General features: G+C 42.3%; 1 protein-coding gene and 1 pseudogene across 1 annotated transcript; both read right to left on the bottom strand.

The window, feature by feature from the left end:
• Positions 1-8,021: 8,021 nt before the first annotated feature.
• Positions 8,022-8,637, bottom strand: LOC131904744 (small ribosomal subunit protein uS13-like). Its single transcript, XM_059255789.1, has one exon. The coding sequence runs from the start codon at positions 8,635-8,637 to the stop codon at positions 8,110-8,112; it is 528 nt and encodes a 175-aa protein (XP_059111772.1). The 3' UTR covers positions 8,022-8,109.
• Positions 8,638-9,039: 402 nt separating this feature from the next.
• On the bottom strand, positions 9,040-9,662 carry LOC131903502 (ferritin light chain 1-like; annotated as a pseudogene).
• Positions 9,663-22,505: the final 12,843 nt, after the last annotated feature.

Here is a 22,505-nt window from a genome sequence, read left to right as displayed (position 1 = left end):
GCTTTCTACTCGGTAACCAGCACCAGCAACCAGTGCTGTTTTCCTTTCAATTGAATGAAAATGAAAGCACATCATGCCAAAATCTCTGGGCCCCAGTGAGGGCAGTCCTAAGAGCCTACATGAAAAAAACTGGAGAGATCACACATTAACAACTTAATGATACATTTGAAAGCTTTAGAAAAAAGAACAAATAGCACCCCAAAAGATATGAAGAAATAATCAAACTCAGGGTAAGCTAAAGGCTAATTAATTTTAATTAATGAAATAGAAATGAAAAACAATAAAAAGAATCAATAAACAAAGTGTTGGTATTTTGAGAAAATTAGCAAGATTGACAAACATTATCTAAATCAACCAAAAGAAAGAGAATCCAAATTAATAAAATTAGCAATGAAAGGAGAGACATTACAACAGATACTGTGGAGATTCAAAAAATCATAAGCTCATACTTTTACATTTTGCATGCTACAAAGCTGGAAAACCTAAAAGAAATGGAGGCATTTCTAGATATATGTAACCTACTAAAGTTATATCAAGATGGAGTAAATGAATTAAATATATCCACAGCATCTAATGAGATAGAAGCAGTAATCAAAACTCTACCAATTAAAAGAGCCCAGGGTCAGATGTATTCAGTGTAGAATTCTATCAGACCTTCAGAGAACCAACACCAACACTCTTCAAGTTATTTCATGAAATAGAAACTTAAGGAACCTTTCCAATTTCTCTTTATTAAGCCAGTTACTACCCTGATACCAAAACCAAACAATGAAATATAAAGAAGAAAAATATAAACCAATGTCTCTTATGAACATAGATGTGAAATTTCTCAATAAAATACTTGGAAAGCAAGTTCAACAACACATCAAAAAAGATTACCCACATCCCAGAGATTCTGGGATGGTTCATTATATGTAAATCAATAAATATCATCCACCATATGAATAGACCTAAGGACAGAAACCACATGATCACCTTATTTGATACAGAAAAGACCTCTGACAAAACCCAACATCCTTTCATGATAAAAGTCCTGGAGATACTAGAGATATGAGGGACATAACTCAACACAATGAAGTTAATTTACAATAAGCCCACAGCCAACATCATTCTAAATATAGAGAAAATTAAAACATTTCCATTAAAACTGGTAACAAAACAAGGTGATCCACTCTCTCCCTACCTGTTCAAATAAAGTTCTTGAAGTCTTACCTAAAGCAATAAGACAATTGAAAGAGATCAAGGGGATACAAATAGGAAGTAAAGAAGTCAAAGTATCATTATTTACAGATGATAAGATTTTGTACATAAAAGACCCTGAAGATTCCACCAGGAAATTCTACAGCTAATAACATGCAAGAAAGTATAAAGATACAAAGCTAAGCCGGGCGGTGGTGGCGCACGCCTTTAATCCCAGCACTCGGGAGGCAGAGCCAGGCGAATCTCTGTGAGTTCGAGGCCAGCCTGGGCTACCAAGTGAGTTCCAGGAGAGGCTCCAAAGCTACACAGAGAAATCCTGTCTCAAAAAACCAAAAAAAAAAAAAAAAAAAAGATACAAAGCTAGCTAGCCTCCCTATATACAAATGACAAACATGTGTGACAGTATTCTTGGGAAATATGTGATCAAATCTCAGAAAACTGAGGACAAACCAAAGTACAGATAGCACTAAAGTACAACTTGGTGAACTAATGAGCTTTATTGGGGTTTCTTACAGGAGCTGCAAAGACAGTTGCATTACCAAAGCCTACCCCAGCATGGAATAGGTAGACTAGCTGGAAATACAATAGCTGGAAACCTGGAGCACACAGTTCAAGTCAGCTTAACAGGTTGAAGAGTTTTGGTTCCAGGTGGTTCCGGTTTCAGCTGGTCTTTGTTTCTTCTAGACAGTTTGGATGCTTTCTGCTTCTTCCAGGTGACCAGACTTGTCTGAGTGTCCTCTCAGCAGTCTTTACTATTTGTATGCTCTTGCAGAGGAAGAGTTCTAGTGAGTCTGGTAGTTTCGGGGACTTTTTGAAGGCATGTTGAGTTATTTTCTATCTTAATGAGCTTCCCTGCAGTATTTCACCTCCCCTAGAACATACTGTTGTTTCACTCCCTGTAAACATCCTGTCTTGAGAAGTTTCCCTCCAAGATGAAAAGTTTTCATCTCAGAGAGAACTACTACCAACAACAACATACCAGGAAAGACATAGGGAAATAATAACTTCCACAATAGCCTAAAAAAAAAATCTTGGAATAACTCTAACTGAAGTGAGAAGTGAGACATGTGTTATATATATATATATTAAAGAAGACATCAGAAGGTTGGAAGTCTTCACATGCTCATGAATTGGTAGGATCTATATTGTGAAAATGGCCATCTTACCAAAATCATTCTACAGATTCAGTGCAATCCCCATCAAAATTCTGATACAATTCTTTATAGAAATTGAAAGAATAATCTTAAAAATTCATATGAAAATACACACACAAGCAGGATAGTTAAAACAATCCTGAACAATAAAATAACTACTGGAAGTATCACTATTCCTGATTTTAAGTTGTACTACAAAGAAACAGTAATTAAAAAAACAGCATAGTATTCTCATAAAAATGGACATGTTGATTAATATAATAAAGTTGAAAACCCAAAGATAGGCCCACACACTTGTGGACACCTTGTTGTGGAATATTATATTAAGATGTGATACATGTGTTTATGCTGTGGAACATTTGTTTTAATGGTGCAAAGATGTGTTGCATTCTTTTAGGTTGCATTTATTTAACTCTGTGAATCTGTGTTACTGTGTTACTTTGCCTGTCTAAAACACCTGACTGGTCTAATAAAGAACTGAACAGCCAATAGTGAGGCAGGAGAGAGAAATAGGTGGGGCTGGAAGGCAGAGAGAATAAATAGAAGGAGAAGCACATTAGAGGGATCAGAAGGAGGATATCAGGGCCAGCCACACAGCCACACAGCTAGCTATGGAGTAAGAGTGAAAATAAGACATACAGAAGAAAAGGAAAAAGCCCAGAGGCAAAAGGTAAATGGGATAATTTAAGTTAAGAAAAGCTGACTATGAGTAAGACAAGCTAAGGCCAGACATTTATTAAAAAAAAAAAAGTATAAGCCTCCATGTGTGGTTATTTGGGAGCTGGGTGGCAGGCCCCCAAAAAAGTAAAAAAAAGTAAAACAACAATAACCAATTACAAACACCCAATTTTTTGGACAAAGAAACCAAAATTATACACTGGATAAAGGACAGCATCTTCAACAAATGGTGCTGGTCAAATTGTATAACTACCTGTAGAAGAATTAAACTACATCCATATCTATCACCCTGCACATAATTCAGCTCCAAATGCATCAAGTACCCCAACATAAGACCTGATACCCCAACTCTGACAGAGAGAAAGTAAAGAAGATAGTTGAATTCATTGGCACAGGAAAGAACTTTCTGAACAGGATTCCAATAGCAAGGAATTAAACCAGCAATTGATAAACAAAACCTCATGAAACTTTTAAAAGCTTGTATACAGCAAGGACACCACCATTTGAGTGAAAAAGCAGCCTGTAAAATGGTTGAAAATTTTACCCATTAAATATCTGACAGAGTATTAGTATGTAGACTATAAAGATTACTAAACAAAACAAATCCTCAATGTGGTATGGCCCCCATAGGCTCATATGTTTGAATGCTTGTTCTGCAATGGTTGAACTCTTTGGGAAGGATTAGGAGGTGTGGTTTTGTTGGAGGAAGTGTGGCTTTGTTGGAGGAGGTGTGGCACTGGGGATGGGCTTTGAGATTTCAAAAGCCCACACATCCCAGTTAGTTTTCTGTCTCTCTGTGTCTCTGTCTCTCTCTCTTGCTATTGTTTTCTCAACATGTAAACTCTCAACTACTGCTCCAGCACCATGCCTGCCTGCCTGCTGCCATGTTGTCTGCTGTGATGGTCATGGACTCACCCTCTGAAACTGTAAGCAAGCCCCTCCCCCAAGTGCTTTCTTCCATAAGTTGCCTTTGTCATGGTGTCTCTTCACAGCAATACAAAAGTAACTGAGACACAAATAGCAGAAAAACAATTTTAAAATGCCCAACATTTTTGGGCATCAGGGAAATACAAATTAAAACTACTTAGAGATTTCATCTTACCCTAGTCAGAATGATCAGTTTCAATAAAAAAAAATATGACAAATGGCAAAGATGTGAGTAAAGGGGAATACTTATTTGCTGTTGGTGGGAGGGCAAACTGGTACAGCTCCTATAGAAACCAGGCTATAGAATCCTTAAAAAGTTGATAATAGATATAACACAAGATCCAGCTATACTACTCTTGGGCATATCTTCAAAGGACTCTACATTGTATTACAGGAGTACTTTCTTATCCATGTTTATTGCTGCTCTAGTCATAATACCCAGAAATTTGAAACAGCTTAGATGCCTATCAACTGATGATGATATAATGAAAATGTGGTACATTTATACAATGGAATATTTTTCAGCTGTTATGACTATTCCTGATTTTATGAAATTTGCAGGTAAATGGATGGAACTGGAAACAATCATTATGAATGAGATACCTCAGACCCAGAAAGACTTGCTTCTTTTCATTTGTGGATATTAGCAGTTAGGCTTTAGATATAACCATAGAGGTTGGATAGCCAGTAAAGGACCATAGGGGCTAAGGGGGATCTTCCAAGGAAAGGAAAATAGCATAAAGTGTTCTAAAGGGATAAAGGGGGAATTGGAAAAGGAAAGATTAAATAGGGTGGAGGATGGGAGGTCAGGGTAAAGAAAGGAATATGGGGAGGTATAACTAACACTAGAGGCTGTCTAAAAGCCATATGGAAACTTACTACTGTAGAACTTTCTAAAATATATACAAATGCATAAAAGGAGTTTAAATGAAATTAACATATAATGGGGGGAGATAATGCCCCAACTAGATATCATATGCTATCAAGTAAAACCTCCAGTACCAGAAATGGGTGTCATCTTTTTTAGTTGTTTGCCAATGGGGTCGCAGAGACCATTAAATGTTATAGGTCAATACTATTCATTATTCTCTGGAATTTGATGATAAGACCCCATTGTTGAATGCACCACAAACTTATGTCATAGAACATGGAGAAATCTAGATGGTGCTCAATTTGAAGCTTCATAACTATTGACTAATGTTCATAGTGCCGGCTTACCCAGCTAGGAACCCTTTAAGCTACAATAATGACCTACCTAACAAGATATGCCCACTCATGTAATAGTGGCATGAATGGAAGTAACCAACCATTTGTTATTGGATTTAAGGACCACTGCACAATGTAGAACCCAAACCTGGCCCTGTCAATGAGGCCAAACCCAAAGCTATATGTCTTGATCCCTAGAGAAAAACCTATTACTATTATTCTGTTAAACAAAGAGCTCCTAATGACCTATTGCTATAGATCAGTGCATCACTCTACCTTCATCAGGGAAGTTTCTTCTTGCAACAGATGGAAATTAAAACAGAAACTTGCAACTGGTCAACATATAGAGAATAAGAGACTTTGGAATGGTCAGCCTTAAATGGTAAGTCTGTACCACACCCTTCCCTTCAAAGCTCATTGATCTATGTGAAAGAGGGGGCAAAAAAGATTGTAAGAGCCAAATGTGGTGGATGATTTTAAGGAAACAGTGTTTTCCTGACACAACAAGGCAGATGCACATACAAGTTCACAGAGACTGTGACATCATGTACAAACCTTCACAAGCTTAAACCAGACAAAATCCCAGCATGGGCCAGGTGGGGTAGACATGAAGTCCTATTCCATGCTGAGGAGTTGTTGACAATTGAAAACTCCTGGGAAAAGGAAAGTAAGTTTTATTCAGTGGACTGACATATTGACCACATATATGGACTGGGCATATTGACCACACTCCAGGGCAGGCCCCACATCCAGGAACAGACAGCCAACACAAACTGCATGCCATGTTTTTGTATTGTTTTGCTGTTTAAGAAAGAGAAAGATAGGAGAAGCTCTAGGAGGAACTGGAGGAGGGCAATGGATATGATCAAAATATGTCACATGAAATTCTCAAAGAATTAACAAAACATGATAGACCATGGCTGGTTGATATGCATAGAGGTCCTGCCTTTTTCTGAAGAGAAAGAAGGAGGAATTGATGGGAGGGGGAAGAAGGGGGGTTGGTGGGAAGGGACTGGGAGGAGAGGAGAGAGAGAGGGGAAAATGTGATGGGGCTGAGAAAATCAATAAAGTAATTAACTAAAAAAGATAATAGACAAAAAATTGGAGGTGAGAAAGCATTGTAGTTAATACTGATTGTCAACCTAAAAGGACCTAGAATTTAACACAGATGTGAGATGGGGTATTTGTAAAGAATGTACAGATTAAGTTAATTGGGATGGGAAGACTCACCCTAAATGTGGGCAACACTGTTCCATGGGCTGGGGTCTCCTGACTTTGTAAAAAGAAGAAAGTGAAATGAGTACCAACGTTCATTTTCTCTACAATATGACCAGCTCCTTCAAGCTCCTGCCACCACAATTTCCCTGTCATTACTGACTGCACTCTGAAATTGTGAAGCAAAGCAAATCCTTACTTCCTCAAAATGATTTTGTAATGTATTTTGTCATAGAAACAAGACAAGCAGCTAATACAGAAAATCAAAGACAAGTAATAATATAGCAAGATAGAGGCTGAAATTGCAATTCCATAGTTTGCCTTAAAATAAATGGAAAATAAATCCAATATATATGTAAATGTAATAGAGAGAGTTATTACTTTGTATAATAAATATATACTAGAAAGAAAGATGTCAAGAATATTAAAAGAAAACTTAAATATAAGAAAACAATCCCTCAGAACTACATAATCCTACTATCCTTCTCATCTTGATGAATTTAAATTTTATCAGCATGTCCCTGTGCTCCTTTCCTTTATTTCATCAGATGTTTGAGCAATGATAGTAAAGCATCCTTTATCTTCCTGCTTATAAATGCTCTCCTTCCTTCTGGAAGAAATATAAAAAATACTATTTCCATGGATGAGATATAGAGAATTCCTCATTGCTTGGGGGGACTGGTGTGGGGGACCAGCCACCCACTTTTTAAAAGGTTTCCTATGAGGAGGAGAGTGGAATAAGAAATATTAGGTAGAATGATAGGCATAGCCAAGAGGAAAGACAAAAACACAGGATAGCTTCAGGAGGACCTAGGTCAATACCCAATGGTCCAGAACTTTATTCAAAAGGGCTTTTTATAACAATACCTGACTGGAGAGAAGGCTCAATGGTTAAGAGCACTGACTACTCTTCCAGAGATCCTGAGTTCAATTCCCAGCAACCACATGGTGGCTCACAACCACTTGCAATTAGATCTGGTGCCCTTTTCTGGTCTGCAAGGACACATGCAGGCAGAACACTGTATACATAATAAATAAATAAATCTTTAAAAAAATGCCAAGGGAAGGGGGCAAAAGGCATCCCCCTTGCTAGATACAACCAAGTATAGATCCTTCCAAACACCTGATACCCAGACCTGTGGTCCAATCATCCTCTTATGCACACCTGCTGGGTAAAACAAGATAAGATCTCATTAGGAAATCTCTGTGGGCTCCCACGGGTCCCTCTTCTTAATATTTTAAAGTAGGAGTACAGAGCATAAGTCTAGGTAGCTCTGACTCAGGTTCCCACTAAGAGCTTGCAAGTAACTAGAATTACCACAGCAATACTCCTGCTCCCTTTGTAAAGGAGTAAGGATTATAAAGATAGAATGTCCTTTTGGAATGGGTCTAAGATGACTACAGCAGTCTTAGCTGTACCAAGCCCTTCTTTAAATAAAAAAAAACACTCTTGATGCAACCACATCAAATAAATCAATAAACTCCAGATGCAGCTGCATTAAACTTAAAGACTCCCTTAGCTTCACCAAACATTAACAGGTTAACACAATTCTAACTTAAATATTACTATACATAATTACAATTCTTTCAAACTTACATCCAAAAGCAAACTCTTAATAAAACCATTAACACTTTAAAAACTTTAGCAAAAATATTTTTTAAAGCAATCCCTTTTTTTTTCCTCCCCACAGGCATATAAACTATTTATTAACAGCAAAGGCCCAGGAACTCATTTCTTCTTGGAAACACCCACAGTACGGCCCCGGCGGCCAGTGGTCTTGGTGTGTTGACCTCGGACACGAAGGCCCCAAAAGTGGCACAGCCCCCTGTGGGCTCTAATCTTCTTCAGACGCTCCAGGTCCTCACGCAGCTTGTTGTCTAGACCATTGGCCAGAACCTGGCTGTACTTCCCGTCCTTCACGTCCTTCTGTCTGTTCAAGAACCAGTCTGGGATCTTGTACTGTCGTGGATTCTGCATGATGGTGATCACACATTCCACCTCGTCCTTCGTAAGTTCTCTAGCCCTCTTGGTGAGGTCAATGTCTGCTTTCCTCAGCACCACATGAGCATATCTCTGCCCCACACCCTTAATGGCAGTGATGGCAAAGGCTATTTTCCACTGCTCATCAATGTTGGTGTTGAGTACTCGCAAAATGTGCTGGAACTTCTCAGGGATCACTAGAGATATGGCGGTGGCACAATCGGCGGCATGTAGGCCTCCTGTAGAAGAGCCAAAGCAATCTCTTAATAGAACCATTTGCATTTCTTGCTAACAAAACATAGGATAAACTTCTGATGCATCCACATCAAACTTAAATACTCCCTTAACTTTACCAAACCATGGTGCATCCATATCAATAGGTTAACTTAATAACTCTAACATTAATATTACTATACACAATTACAATTCCTACAAACCTACATTCAAAAGCAATAATCTCGATATAACCATTAACACTTTAAAAACTTCAACAAAAATCCAAAAGCAATTTTTTTTTTTGCTATTTCAAAATGCTTTATTTTCACTTGGTCCCGAGACTTGGGAGGGGCTCCAGAGCAGTTAACAAAGCTGCCTAAAGGTTCAGGTGAAGGTCCTGAGGCTGGCTGGTGCAGAGCAGAGGAGGGAGCCCCTTGGAAGGTGAGTGGAAGGTGAGGCCTCCTAGTCATGCTTGAGAGTGAGCCTCTTGAAGAGGTACTCACCCAGAGATGGCAAGGGCACACCAGTCTGTGCTGGCACACCAGTCTGTGCTGGCTGTGGCCCAGCCACCCTGCAGAGGTTGGTCAGGTGGTTGCCCATCTTCTTGATGAGCTTCACCTCCTTATCCAGGAAGTGGTTTTCCAGGAAGTCACAGAGGTGAGGATCTGTGCGAGCAGACCAGGGCATGAAGATCCAAGAGGGCCTGGTTCAGGCCCTTCTCCAGGACCAAGGCAGCTTCCATGGCCTCCTGGGATTTACCCCACTCATCTTGAGACGGTATCTGCACATCCTGGAATAGTGTGTGGCCTCTGCGTTTGTTCTGCATCTTGAGCAGCCGCTTGGTGCCCTCGCGCTTCTCCTAGGCCAATTCGTGGAAGAAGTGGCCGACACCCTCCAGAGCCACGTCATCCTGGTCAAAATAGTAGCCCAAAGAGAGGTTGGTGTAGGAGGCCCACAGGTGCAAGTTGACCAGGCGGTTCACTGCAGCCTCCACTTCGGTGGAATAATTCTGACGGACCTGGGAGCTCATGGCTGATACGCAGTGGAGCTAACCACGGAGAGACGTTGCTGGCTGGTCCTAGGAGCCTAAGAGCCGAAGGCAGTGAGGAGATGGTCTCAGAGGCTGCGACTGGAGACACTGGGAGGTGGCTGGACACTAACAAAGAGAGGCCCTGGGTCTGCTCCGTCCAAACACTGTTGAAGCAAGATACAGACACGGGATCTCCGGTCGCTGCCCAAAAGCAATTTCTTTTTTTTCTTTTTTTCTTTTTTTTTTTTTTTTTTTGGTTTTTCGAGACAGGGTTTCTCTGTGTAGCTTTGCGCCTCTCCTTGAACTCACTTGGTAGCCCAGGCTGGCCTCGAACTCACAGAGATCCGCCTGGCTCTGCCTCCCGAGTGCTGGGATTAAAGGCGTGCGCCACCACCGCCCGGCCAGCAATTTCTTAATAGAACTACACAAAACATAGGGTACATTAACACAAATTAACATCAGTCCACTCAACAAGAAATTTTTTTTTTTTTCGAGACAGGGTTTCTCTGTGTAGCTTTGCGCCTTTCCTGGATCTTGCTCTGTAGACCAGGCTGACCTCGAACTCACAAAGATCCGCCTGCATCTAAAAAAATTTTTAATTAAATTAAATAGACTAAGGAATATTAATTCCTCCTTTTCTTTATAATTTTTTAACCTGCATCTTGAGCTTGAGGAAAAAAAATCCCAAAATTCTCCATTTAAGCAGTTCCATTTTTAACACAAAACAGTTTGTGAATCACCACAATTAATAGAGTCTATATCTGTAGGTAAAGTCAAAACTGTCCCATTGAACTGGAATCACTTCTATCCATCTCATTTCTTAAGTCTGAAAAGTTCAAAAAATAAATTCTGGTACCAGTCTTCCAAATATGAAGAAACCCATAACCAAAAACTTTGTGCAGTTAACAATTCTAGTTTAAACAAGCATCTCTGAAACTTTTGTTCTCAGCCACAGAGGCACTTTCAGTTACAGCAGCATTTAATGGCAGTCTTTCCTAGGAACCTTGTCTCAAAGTGAAGTAACTGCCATAGTAACTGAGCTGCTATGAGGTCCTCAGAAAAGCTCTCTGCACAGTGAGCAAACAGAAACTGAATGACTTTAGTTGTCAGCTCTGTTCCATTTCAGCTTTTACAATCCCAGTCCTGAGGCCTGAGCACTCTCAACTGCCTCACATGGGCTCAAGATTTTTTCCCATTACTACAAGCTGTAGCTTGCATACAGCAACCCTGGCTCCAGCAGGAAACCCAGTCGCAGACAGTTACAGGGCCACTGCACCCCTGGCTCCATTACCTACTCAGCTGGGAGTCCTCCTCCAAGAGCATTGTCTTGGTTGCATGGCTGAATGCTGCCCCCAGGGCAATTCCCTGGTTCCAACCACACCCTGCCACTGGGAGCTCAGGCTGTGTCAGTCTCAGCAGTTCTTGATGCCATTCCACACAGGGGCATGTCTTAGCTGCCCATCTGGCTGCTGCTTCCAAGGCATCTCTGCTGGGCTCCAGCCATCAGGGACTCTGACTCTGGGAGCTCCGATTGCTGGAGTCTGAAGTCTCTGCTTCACTCCAAGTCACTGTCTGTCATTTACCTCTCTCTTGGTGTGTATTTCTGCTGCTCAGCTTGTCACAGTTGAGTGTAGCCTCAAGCTATGACAGTCAGGCTTTCACAAGTACCCTGACTGATTGTGTTCTCTTCACCACAGCTCCTCATGGCAGAAAGCACACAGAACCTCACTGCTCTCACAGGCTCTTGGGCATCTGCCACCTGCACTGTGCTGATGCCCCTCAGGTCTCAGCTGCCAATGTCTGGCTGCTGCCGCTTGTGGTGGCTCTGGCATCCACCATTGTTGGTGGCTTCTGAAGTTTCTGAAGCTGCTCAGACTGCCAAATTCACAGCAGCTACCAGGTCCTGGATGCTGCCCTCTGCGTCCCAGGTCTAGCACTAGGGAAATTCTAAGCCTACCCTAAGTTCCTTCCCAGTAAGCCTACACAATATCTGTATACCTAAAGACTATTCTATCCTAATATACCTAAGCCTACATTTCTATGACTTATTTATATTACCATTTTAAAACCTAATTTAGTAGATATTGAGAGAGAAAGAGAAACTTACACAGAGAGAGATACTTGTTATAGCCTAACTTTAACTACTTTCTTATTTAGCTTAACTTGAACTACTCTACTTTATATTTAAAATTTTACTCCTAAAGAATAGAATATCCCTACCTTCATTTTTACCACAAAACCGGACATGTCCAACTGCTTCCCATGGGGTTCTTTCCTACTCTCACTTAACTTCCTCTGCACCCAAGTCCCTAGTTCTGGTGCCAACTGTGGAGGACCAGCTCCCACCTTTTACAGGGTTCCTATGAGGAGGAGAGTGGAATAAGGAATGATAGATAGAATGATAAGCCTAGCTGACAGAGGAAAAAAAAACAGAAACACAGGATAGCTTCAGGAAAACCTGGATCAATACCCAATGGCCCAAAACTTTATTCAAAAGGGCTTTTTATAACAATGCCAAAGGGAGGGGCAAAAGACCTCCCCCTTGCTAGATACAACCAAATGTAGACCCTTCCAAACACCTGGTAACCAGGCCCATGGTCCAAACATCCTCTTACGCAGTCCTTCTGGGTAAAGCAAGCTCAGATCTCACTAGGAAACCTCTGTGGGCTACCACAGAGTGGTAAAGATTTGTTGATCTAAAATAGAAACAGAGCGAGCCTCTTCTGAGGGCACTGTTTTCCTGTGAGACGTAACCTCTCTGGATTTTAATCTTTCCACTGTGAATTTTTAACAACTGCTGTTACTAACAAGAAAAGCACTTAGCTTATCACCAGCTTACCTAATTTAACTTGGCACATTCACAGCTTGGCTGTGAATAAAAACATTTATTCTATAAATAACCTTGACCATCTGTCTTATACCAACTTCCACGTTACTTAAAGAAAGTGCTCAAGTTTCCAAATGAAAGGCATAAGAAAGGAAAAGGCAGGGTGTAGGGTGCCTAACATCCAAGATGAAACAAGAAGTTCTTCATTATCTGTTTGAACTTGAGACCCTCCAGGGTTTTTTGTGCCTGGTGGGGGGGGTATTTCTTTTTTTGGAGATGTTATTGAATACTCTTTTAGGAATGCTGAATCACTTTATTAAATGTTATGCATCTCAGTGGCTCAGTTACTTGTTCAATGTCCTAAAATGACGGGGTTTTGTAGTGGGTAGCTGTTGCAGCTTTGACCTGGAAGTACTACCCCATTGAGGCTTTGGTAACTGTCACGCCTATAAGGCGGGGCCGAGACAGGAGCCCTTAAGACCTGAGATCCAGATATGCTGGCTCTCTTGGTTGCTGGATCCTGGATGCTGGAGGTAGATTGAGCAGAGTTCTCCAGAGAACACTGCTGGACTGCGCTACACCTTTCCCAGACCCTGTAACCTATCCCTTTACTTGTAAGTTACCTCACAAAATAAATCTCCCTTTTAACTACATGGAGTTGCCTTAATACTAGAACCAATAGGGTTTAAAGTAAATGAATTTTCTAAACCTCCCAAAAACCTCTGTGCTTTTTGTGAGCCTTGGGAAGTACTCAGAACAAATGCCATTGTATTACAACAAAACTGCCCTAATCAACTGTCTTTGCAGTAATGTTAGAAATATGTTCAAGGTCTCAGAGAAAGAGATCACCACTGCAATTTAAGTGCCTGGACAAGGTAAACTTGACTGTTGATCAAGAGAGGAAAGGCATTTACTTTTTATTATAACCCAGGTAGTAGCTATGTCTTTCCTCCATTGAAGGGGTCCAACCTTATAACCTTATTAGTTGGCTAGTCTGAGAAGAACTGGAACATATGAAGTGAAAAAGTATTAAAATATTTACATAAAAGTCTTACAAGGTGGCAGAGATAAAAGACTTTAAGTCTTTGTCCTAAACACAAGTTTTGTAGTATTTGATAGAAAAGACTCATATTTCATATTTCTTACAATGATCACAAACCGTAAAGATTTATGATTAGACCTCTTGTATTTAATGGCAGCCATGCAGTTGCTTTATCTCCTTTTCTGGAAGCTTTATTGGATTAAAAATTAGAATTCTCAGACTTTTTCTTATTGAAAGTAGATTCTTTTCTCATACAATATATCCTGATTATAGTTTCTCTACTTTTACTCCTCCCAGCTCCTCCCCATCTCCCCTCCCCCTGGATCCACTCCTTTTTCTGTCTGTCATTAGAAATGAACAGGTTTCTAAGAGATAACAACCAAACATGCAAAATAAAACACACTAAGATGAAGCAAAAACTTTCATATTGAAGTTGGACATGGCAACCCAACAGGAGGAAAAGAGTCCTAAGAGCAGGCACAGGAGTCAGAGACCCACTCGTTCAGAAGTTCTATAAAAACATTAAGCTAATAGATATAGTGTATATGCAGAAGACATGGAGTTCATATCAGCTTTGCTTAGTTGCTTCAGAGAGCCTTGTTCTCCTGGTGTCTTCCTGCCTCATCTGCAGGAATTTTTGAACTCTGAGGGAAGAATTTGATGAAGACCTCCAGTTTAGACACTCTCCACATAATATCTGGGTGTGGGTCTCTGCATCTGTCCCCATCTGCTGCTTGAGAAAGCCTCTCTGATGATGAGTATAGCAGAATACCATTAGGAATCATTTTATTGTTTTTTTTGTTTGTTTGTTTTTACTGGTAGTATTTGGTTTTACCCTAGGTCTCTTGGCTATCTAGTCCTCAGACAGTTTTCTTAGAATGAGCTAAATCAATTCATCCCTGTCCTCCAATTAGAAACTATGTGATTTAAAGGTGTGGGATTCCCCTACAAGCTTTACAGCAGGCAAGGAAAAATGACCAGAGTGAGGTAAGAATAAAACTTGGCTCAGCCTGATTTTATTGTAACCAGCACTGGACCAGGACTTCTACAGTCTGGCCTACATCATTTTACTTTAACCATATTTAAGGTTTTCTGATAGCAATTACCTGAGCTCCAAGTACACAACAATTTAAGTCTTGTTTACACTGAGATTCTTTACAAAGTACATCTGGCTTCTTTCACAAGAATGGGTACTCTTGACTCAGAGATAGTGCCTAAGATTTTGGGTCTAGGGAGTGTGACTCAGGTCAACATACTGCCTGTGGTGTCAGGATTGGTCTGGTCCTAAGATAGCATAGAAGTCACTTAGACTGTTGCAAAGCACAAGTGACATCATTCATTAGAATGGTTTTTATGGTGTAAAAGCAATGCTCAAGATTTAGGGGGAAGGGTCTGGAATAGGTAAAAACATAAATTTTGAAAGATATGGTCAGAGTCTGTCTCATCAGACAGCAAAGGATCACCAGGCTATAAATCTACATCATTCCTAGCAGCTACACACCTCATTCCATTCAAGAGGTAAGCTGTGTGTTTAGTTTTCCTGGCTTCTCCAGTGCTTATCTGTGTGCACAAGGCACTATGCCCTTTACATAAAGGCAACAATATCTGATTTTTCTGCTCTGTTTTGTTTTCTTGGTTTTGAGACAGGGTTTCATATAACCCTGGCTGGCCTGGACCTCACCATGACACCAAAATCACCTTGGATTCCTGATCCTCCTGCCTTGACCTCCTAAGTGCTGGGATTGCAGCATGACTGACAACAACATCATTGATACATAGAAAAGAAACTTCCCTCTCATCTAAAGCAATGTTCTCCACAAGCAGTGCCAGTGTAAGAAACATTAAATATTTCTTTTCTGTAAAACTTCTGTTTATGACAAGGAAGTCAAATCTTTGTATCTCCTCCATCTAGTTAAACTTTAAGTCAAACGTTTTAACCAGTACCTAGTAAAACTTGTTTTTTCAAAGGCTCCACTGTAGGAACCAGGGACAAGGGAAAACACCCTGCTGCTGACTCAGCCCCAAGCCTGAGACCAGGGTAAAAGAAAACCCCCTACCCGTGGCTTGACCAGGAGCACCTGATGCTTGGAAATCCGCACCCCGGGACTCAGCAATATCAGCTGAAAGACTGCCTGCCATGCTATACTTTTCCACTAGCTTACTGCACATGCTCCAAGAACCCACAAAAGCCCTCCCCTCTACCCAGACCTCTGCTCTCTCTCTCTTCCTGTGCAGAGGCATGCGTCATTCTGTTATTCTCCCCAATAAATCTCATGTGAGGTTTGTTGCATTGTGTGACGTTGTATTTCTTGGCTCCTGACTGCCAAGATGCCCTTGCACTGGAAAAACCCTTCCTCCTGATCTTCCCAATTATTATATACTCTAGTGACTTTCTCTACCAATTTCAAGAGATTTTTTTCTCCTTCAAATCTATCTGCTCTATAATTTCTTTCTTATATCAGGAGCAGACTGGGTCACAAAGGCTATGTTAATGGCCCTCCTATTCTCTTCTGATTCAGGATCTATGGGAGAGTAGGTGTGATGCTTCCATCAGCCAGTCCAGGAAAGTGGTTGGGGACTCCTGAGGCTCCTGCACTACCTGACTGGCTTTAGGAAAATTCGTAGGCACTTAGCCACAGGCCGGAGACGACCCAGCAAAGTCTAGTGATACACCTTCAGGTCGGAGGGAAGGGAAAGCTGCTTCAATGATGATGGCCAGGTGGTGGGCTGCCATCATCTCTTAGTACCAGCTTTCTTGCCTCCTTCAAAATCTCTCTTTCCTTGTATGTGAAGAGAGTTAGCAACAGCTGTTGATAGTTATCCCAAGTTGGGAAATGAGTATGGAAAATAGTTTCCTAAAGAGATACCATACCGTGCCGTTTCTCAGAGAAAGGAGTCTGGCTTTTCCAGTTATATATGTCACTGCTGGTGAAAGGGGTGTGAACCCAGTAAGGTTCTCGGTTCCGGTTCCCCCTTGTTTGCCACCTGGTATGGGGATAGGGGTTGGTGTAGAGGAAGGATTGGGGATTCTGGACAACCAGGAGTGGACTGATAGGTCATTCCAGAGAGGGTATGAGGGGGATAGGCGAAGGGAGCAGAAGAGGAAGCTGTTTTTTTCTCAGTTGAGGAGACCTGCTTGTAAAGGGGAGTAGGGTAGGAGGGAAGTCTAGGCAGCCTTGGTAGCCAGAGCCCTTGGTGGGGTCACATGAGAAGTTGGGGGGAGTCTTCCTGGGAGAGAGGCAGGATAGGAGCTTAAGGCTTGACTGGTCAGACCATGATAGTTTCCTCCGACTGACTTAGCAAGAGTGGCTGAAGTCATTTTGGGGGGTCTTCCAGGAGAAGCACCCAGGCCATGATGTAGGGCTCCTGGTCAGGGTGGACCAGGCAGCCAGAGACTTTCACATGAACTGTAAGAGAGATGGAAAGGTTAAAAGTGCCCTCGGGAGTCCCATCAACCCCAAATGCCGGCCATTCGACTCGAAAGAAGGTATGGAGTTTTCCAGTGAAGACAGAACCCCCAGATTCCTGGGCGTTCTTCTTGAAGTCCTTGAAGGAATGTAGAATAAGGTTTAGGGGAGATTTAGGACCTATAGATGGAGCCTGACCCATAATCTCAAAGTAAGAGATAAGACCAACAGTGAGAAAACAAAGAGAAACCAAAAAACCAAATTGACAACCTGGATCGCCTGGTACCATGCCAGAAAGAGAGACACCAGAGGCATAGACAACGAAGACGACAAGAAAGGTGTTTCTGAAACCCTAAACCACTCAGAGTCAAGCAGATCAACTGCCTCTTGGGCTGAGTCCCAGAAACCCAGTGCCTCAGACACTTCCAACATGGGAGCCTGGAGGCCAGATAGGTCTCTGGCCCCCTCTGACTCTAGAAGCGATACTGCGTCCAGTTTCTCCTTTCTTGGGTCCTCAGAAAATGGCGCCACAGACTTAAAATCTTTAGTACTCACCACCAGAGATCGCCAAGATTACCAGGGCTAGATAACCAAGCTGCTGGCTCAATAGGGTGGACTCTAATCTGCTAAATGCTTTTATCCGCGTGCCGTGGGTTTATCATTCCAGGCACAACAAAATCAACTGTTACATTCAGTTTTACCTGAAAGAACAAGTTTTACAATAAAAAATCCATCTGCAAAAGCTTTACTTAAACCCACGCGAAAATTCACCTGCTGCCTCTGAACCTCTAGGCCCTAGTGGAGTGTCAGCGTTAACTGCATATGGCTCCCAAAATGGGAGAAGAAAGCTCAAGCTGAGGCCTTTCCCCCAATTCAGAAAGTTTTACATTGGGTACCGCGGATCTTGGCCCAAGACAGAGTCGGCTAAGACACCAAGATGGATGACGGGTGTGGGTGGAAAACAATCGGTTTACACTTCTCAGAAGTCTGCTGCCCCCTTTCTCAGGAGAACGCTTGACTACAGCCCCTGTTCTGACAGCCAGAACCCTCCGTCACCATCCTAACACTTGGCTAACTCCAGTCCCTTGTCCCTTAACGTAATCCCACCACATCCCCGCCCAACTGAAAGCACCCTATAACACCCCAGACTCCAGCGATGCTGCCTTCCCTTCTCTTGGGGACACCAGGCAGCAGTTCTACCCTGAATAAAGCTTTGCCTTTGGCCTCCGCGGCTCTCGTGATCTGGCTCTCATTAAGCCATACACTTTCCACGTCCATTAAATGCATATTCCTAGATATCTCTTTAAATATAAATATATAAAACACACGAAACGGAAGTGCTCCTCTCTCTCTATATATATATATACATATGTATATATACATATATATACAAACATATATATCTACATATATCCATCCATCCATCCATCCATCCATCCATCCATACATACATACATACATACATACACACATAAACGAAAGTTTATTTGAACTTGAGAGGCTGAAAGTCAAAGGCCCCAAGATAGCAAACCGGCCTGCATGCCCAGGGTTCCAGCTCCCGCGCTCCCGGAGAGGTCTCGGTCGGCCCGGGCCCCGCTCTGCGGCCTCCGGGGCATAGGTGGCGCTGTGGTGCGGCCTTTCCCGCAGCCCGCGGCCGGCGGCGGAGGGAGCGCCCCGGGAGAGCCGGAAGGTGAGCACTGCAGGGAGCGCACCGACGCCCGGAGAGTTTGAGCGCAGCTGCCCCGGGTTGGCGTCCAAGCTGAAACCTCCCCGTCTTCGCGATTGCCCACGGTCAGGCTCTGCGGGCTCTCGCAGGGGTGTGTTGTGGTTTGCACGCGATGCTACAGCGGGTTGCTGACAGTCGACTGTTCAGACTTCATTGACCATAGTTACCTTCCACCGTGAACTGCGGTAGGTCACAGCCTTGCAGCGACCCACCCGGCTGACCCGAGGCCGCCCGAGGAGGCTAGACATCCGGAGCAGGGTGTGCAAAGCGTTACAGCCTTCAGATTGCCTGCCACGGTGACAGTACCTTTCCTTGATCCACAAGTGGGGGTAACTCACGAGACGAGACGGGAAGGGTGTTTTGTTGTGTTAATTTCCTTTTTAAAGTTATATTTTACAGTAAAAACGGACAAAACTCAGGCTTTTAAATTTAAGTGATCGCAAATCTTATGGGTCTTGTGTCTTGTATTAACTTCTCAGTGCAAAATACTTTCCTCAAAAAATCATTTTTGGAGAAAGATGGTGAGGATTAGGAGTTGGCTGAAAAATGGAAGAACTGGGTTATCCTACCCTCCTAGGAAAAAGACATCTGGGGCTAGGAAGGTTGGACTAGGTCTGTAGGATGACCACTATTTTGTCAACATCTTTTCTTTAAAAAAATGTTAAATCCACATCTGTAATATTTCAGTCAATAGTATCAATCCTTTTATAAAGTACCAAAATTGAGGATGTCTATGCTTGATTTCCTCAAGCCATAAAGTCCTCTGGTTATTTCTCAAACTTGTTTTATTATTTATTTATTTATTTGTTGTTGGTTTTTCAAGACAGGGTTTCCCTGTGTGGCTCTGGATGTCCTAGAACTCACTCTGTAGACCAGTCCTTTGCCTCACAAGTGCTGGGATTAAAGGCATGTGCTACCACTGCCAGACAATTTAAACTATTTTAAGGTGTCCTACTCCAGACTTGAAGTTACTTTCTTAAGCGCTAAAAGAGTATAGTAAGTGAAACTAGTAGCAAGTGTTTTTATACTGGCATTAATGTGTTGTCCATTTAAAGCGATTCTTTCTATATATATTTGAAAATAGAATCTTTTTCCTAGAGTAAGTCTTACATTGTTTATATTTTCATGTACAGGGTAATATAGGTAGCCATGCCAATTTGGTTCTAATGGATTTTGTGCACACACACACAGGTAGTTCATTTGTTGAGGTGCACATATGTGTGTCTGCATCCAGAAGCCAGAGGTCATCCTCTGATGTTCCTCAAGAGCCTTGTCTTCGGAGACAGTTTCTCACCGGAACCTGGAACTTCCTGATCCCACTGGGCTGGCTGGTCAGTGAGCCGCCGAGATAGGCCTGCCTCCCCAGCACGAGGACTACAAGCAGACACCACTAGCCTGGGTTTTCTGTAGGTGCCAGGGACTGAATTCAGATCCTCAGGCTTGTTTGGCAAGCCCGTCAAGTGAATTAAAAATACATATTGTTTGACAGTTTCCGGGCATTTATATAATGAATTTTGGTTGTTTTCACCCCCATTGCCCACTCTTCTCCCCCACTGCTTTTGAACCCTTTCTTCCCCCAAAGTGACCCCCCCGTGTGTGTGTATGCGTGTGTGTGTGTGTGTGTGTGTGTGTGTGTGTGTGTGTGTGTGTGTTTAATTACTTTCTGCTAGAGTGTGGGGTAGAAACATATTTACTAGAGCAAGATCAGCTTGCCAGTGACTGCACCATTGAAGAAAATGATGCTCTTCTCCTAACATTAGTTAGCTGCTCATAGTTCCTCAGGGAAGAGTGGGGAGAATACATGTTTGTTTGCATTTATGTGTACCATGTGCATGTCTGGGGCCGGTGGAGGCCAGGAGAGAGCCTTTGATCCCCTGGAACTAGAGTTATAGGCAGTTGTGAGCCACCATGTGGATGCTGGGAACTGGTCCGTCTTCTCCAAGAGCAACGCGTACTCTGAACTGCCGGGCCATCTCTCCAGCCTATCCAGTGAATGTTCAATGTTAGTTGCCAACTATGTTCTAGATCATCACCCTGAAAATAATTTTGCTACAGTAGAGGAGAAAAATATAGTAAAAGATGATTTGTTCTGACTTGGTTTGGAGCCACGTTGTTTGGACTTCCATACTGTATCATGATTTCATGGGTTGCATTCTCTTGCTTTGAAGTATACCCTTTCCCTCACAAAAAGGAAGAAGGGCAGAACAAAGAAAAATAGATTTTATTAGAGAGCAACATATGAAATAAGTGGAGCTTAGTATAAATCTTTATAAACGAGTATGAAAAATTCTGTTCATGTGTGTGCACACACACACCATGCACGTGCTCACCTACAACCATTTCTTGATCCCCTCCCCTCCCTTCCCTGTCTCCTTCCCCTCTCCTCCCTTTCTTCCTCCTCCCTCCCTCTCTCCCTCCCTCCCCCTCTCTTTCTTTCTTTCTTTCTTTCTTTCTTTCTTTTTTTTTCCTGAGACACAGTTTTTCTGTGTAGCCCTGGCTGTCCTGGAACTCTTTCAGATTATTTAATTCACACACTGGAAGTTCACTTTTGAAACCAGTTACAGAAAAACTCAAATTTTAGACGAGGAAAAAACTGAGAGCTTACACATGGAGGAAAAAAACTGAGAGCTTACACATGAAGCAGACCATTCACGTGGTTGCTGAGACCCTGTGGTCTATAAAGCCATCTGTATGATGGACAGAAAGCAGATGGTTCCTGTGAGAGCTTCACACTGCACCTGGAGGAATACTACAGTCAATGACGTATTTAAACAGCTTCTGCCCTCAGTTGCTTATATCACTGGTTGGGGTGTCACAAGTTGGGGTCTAAAGACTTCGGTTACTGTGAGCAATTGAACTCTTAAGAGCTAGTGAATCCTGCACTGGTCTAAGTGGAAGCAGAAAGTCAGCAGTGATGGGAGAAGACTTGGCAGTAATAACTAACACACATGGAGAACAAGTGATAGACCAACCTTTGCCTGGCAAGTGTAGACAATGCAAAGTTGGAGAGATGGCTCACAGGTTAAGAGCACAGGCAACTCTTCCAGAGGTCCTGAGTTCAGTTCCCAGCAACCACATGGCAGCTCACAACCATCTATAATGAGATCTGGTGCCCTCTTCTGGAGTGTAGGAATATATGCAGACAGAATGCTATATACATAATAAATAAATCTTTTTTTATTAAAAAAAAAAAAAGGAGGGGGAAAGAAAATGGGAAATTCTTTCCTTGTAAACTGATGATCCTGACAGTAATCAACCCAATTCAATGCTGAAGGTGAATATTTAGTGGTCACTGTAGCAAAAGTATTGAGCATCCAGTTTTCTCCGTAAGTGTTGCAAAAATACTCTTTTCATTTCTGTAACACAGAAGCCTTAGTGAGTCAAGACTACTTGTACAAGGCACTGGTGCCTAGGTATGAATGCTCAAGCTCCCTAACATGGACTGTTCCTGAAGTTGCAGTCTTTCCCTTAGGTTGTCACTAGCAAGTCCCTGCGTCACTGCATTGTGTGGTAGTTATCCTCACTCCTCTTCTGCCTTCACCCTGGCTATAGTGGAACCGAGACCAACAAACCATTTCCCAAACTGTACTCGATTTGCTTACCTGAGAAAGGAAGGAGAGGAGAGGAGGGAGGGGAGGAGAGAGAGGAGGGAGGGAGATAAATGGGAAGGGTCATTTTACCCAGCAAAACCTAAAGCACCATGTAAAAATAACCAGGGGGTGCTCACTCTTGGAGCACCTCTAGAATTAGAAAGAGTGTGGTTGGTTTGTCTGTTTGTTTTAAGAGCTTCGGGCCCAACCTGATGGAGCACACCTTTAATCCCACCACTTGGGAGTCAGGTAGGCGAGTCTCTCTGAGTTCGAGGCCAGCATGGTCTACGTTTGGAGTTCCAGGCC

This window comes from Peromyscus eremicus, chromosome 2 (assembly GCF_949786415.1).
Source record: "Peromyscus eremicus chromosome 2, PerEre_H2_v1, whole genome shotgun sequence".
Classification (NCBI taxonomy): Eukaryota; Metazoa; Chordata; class Mammalia; order Rodentia; family Cricetidae; genus Peromyscus; species Peromyscus eremicus.
This window is presented reverse-complemented; position numbering and strand designations above follow the sequence as displayed.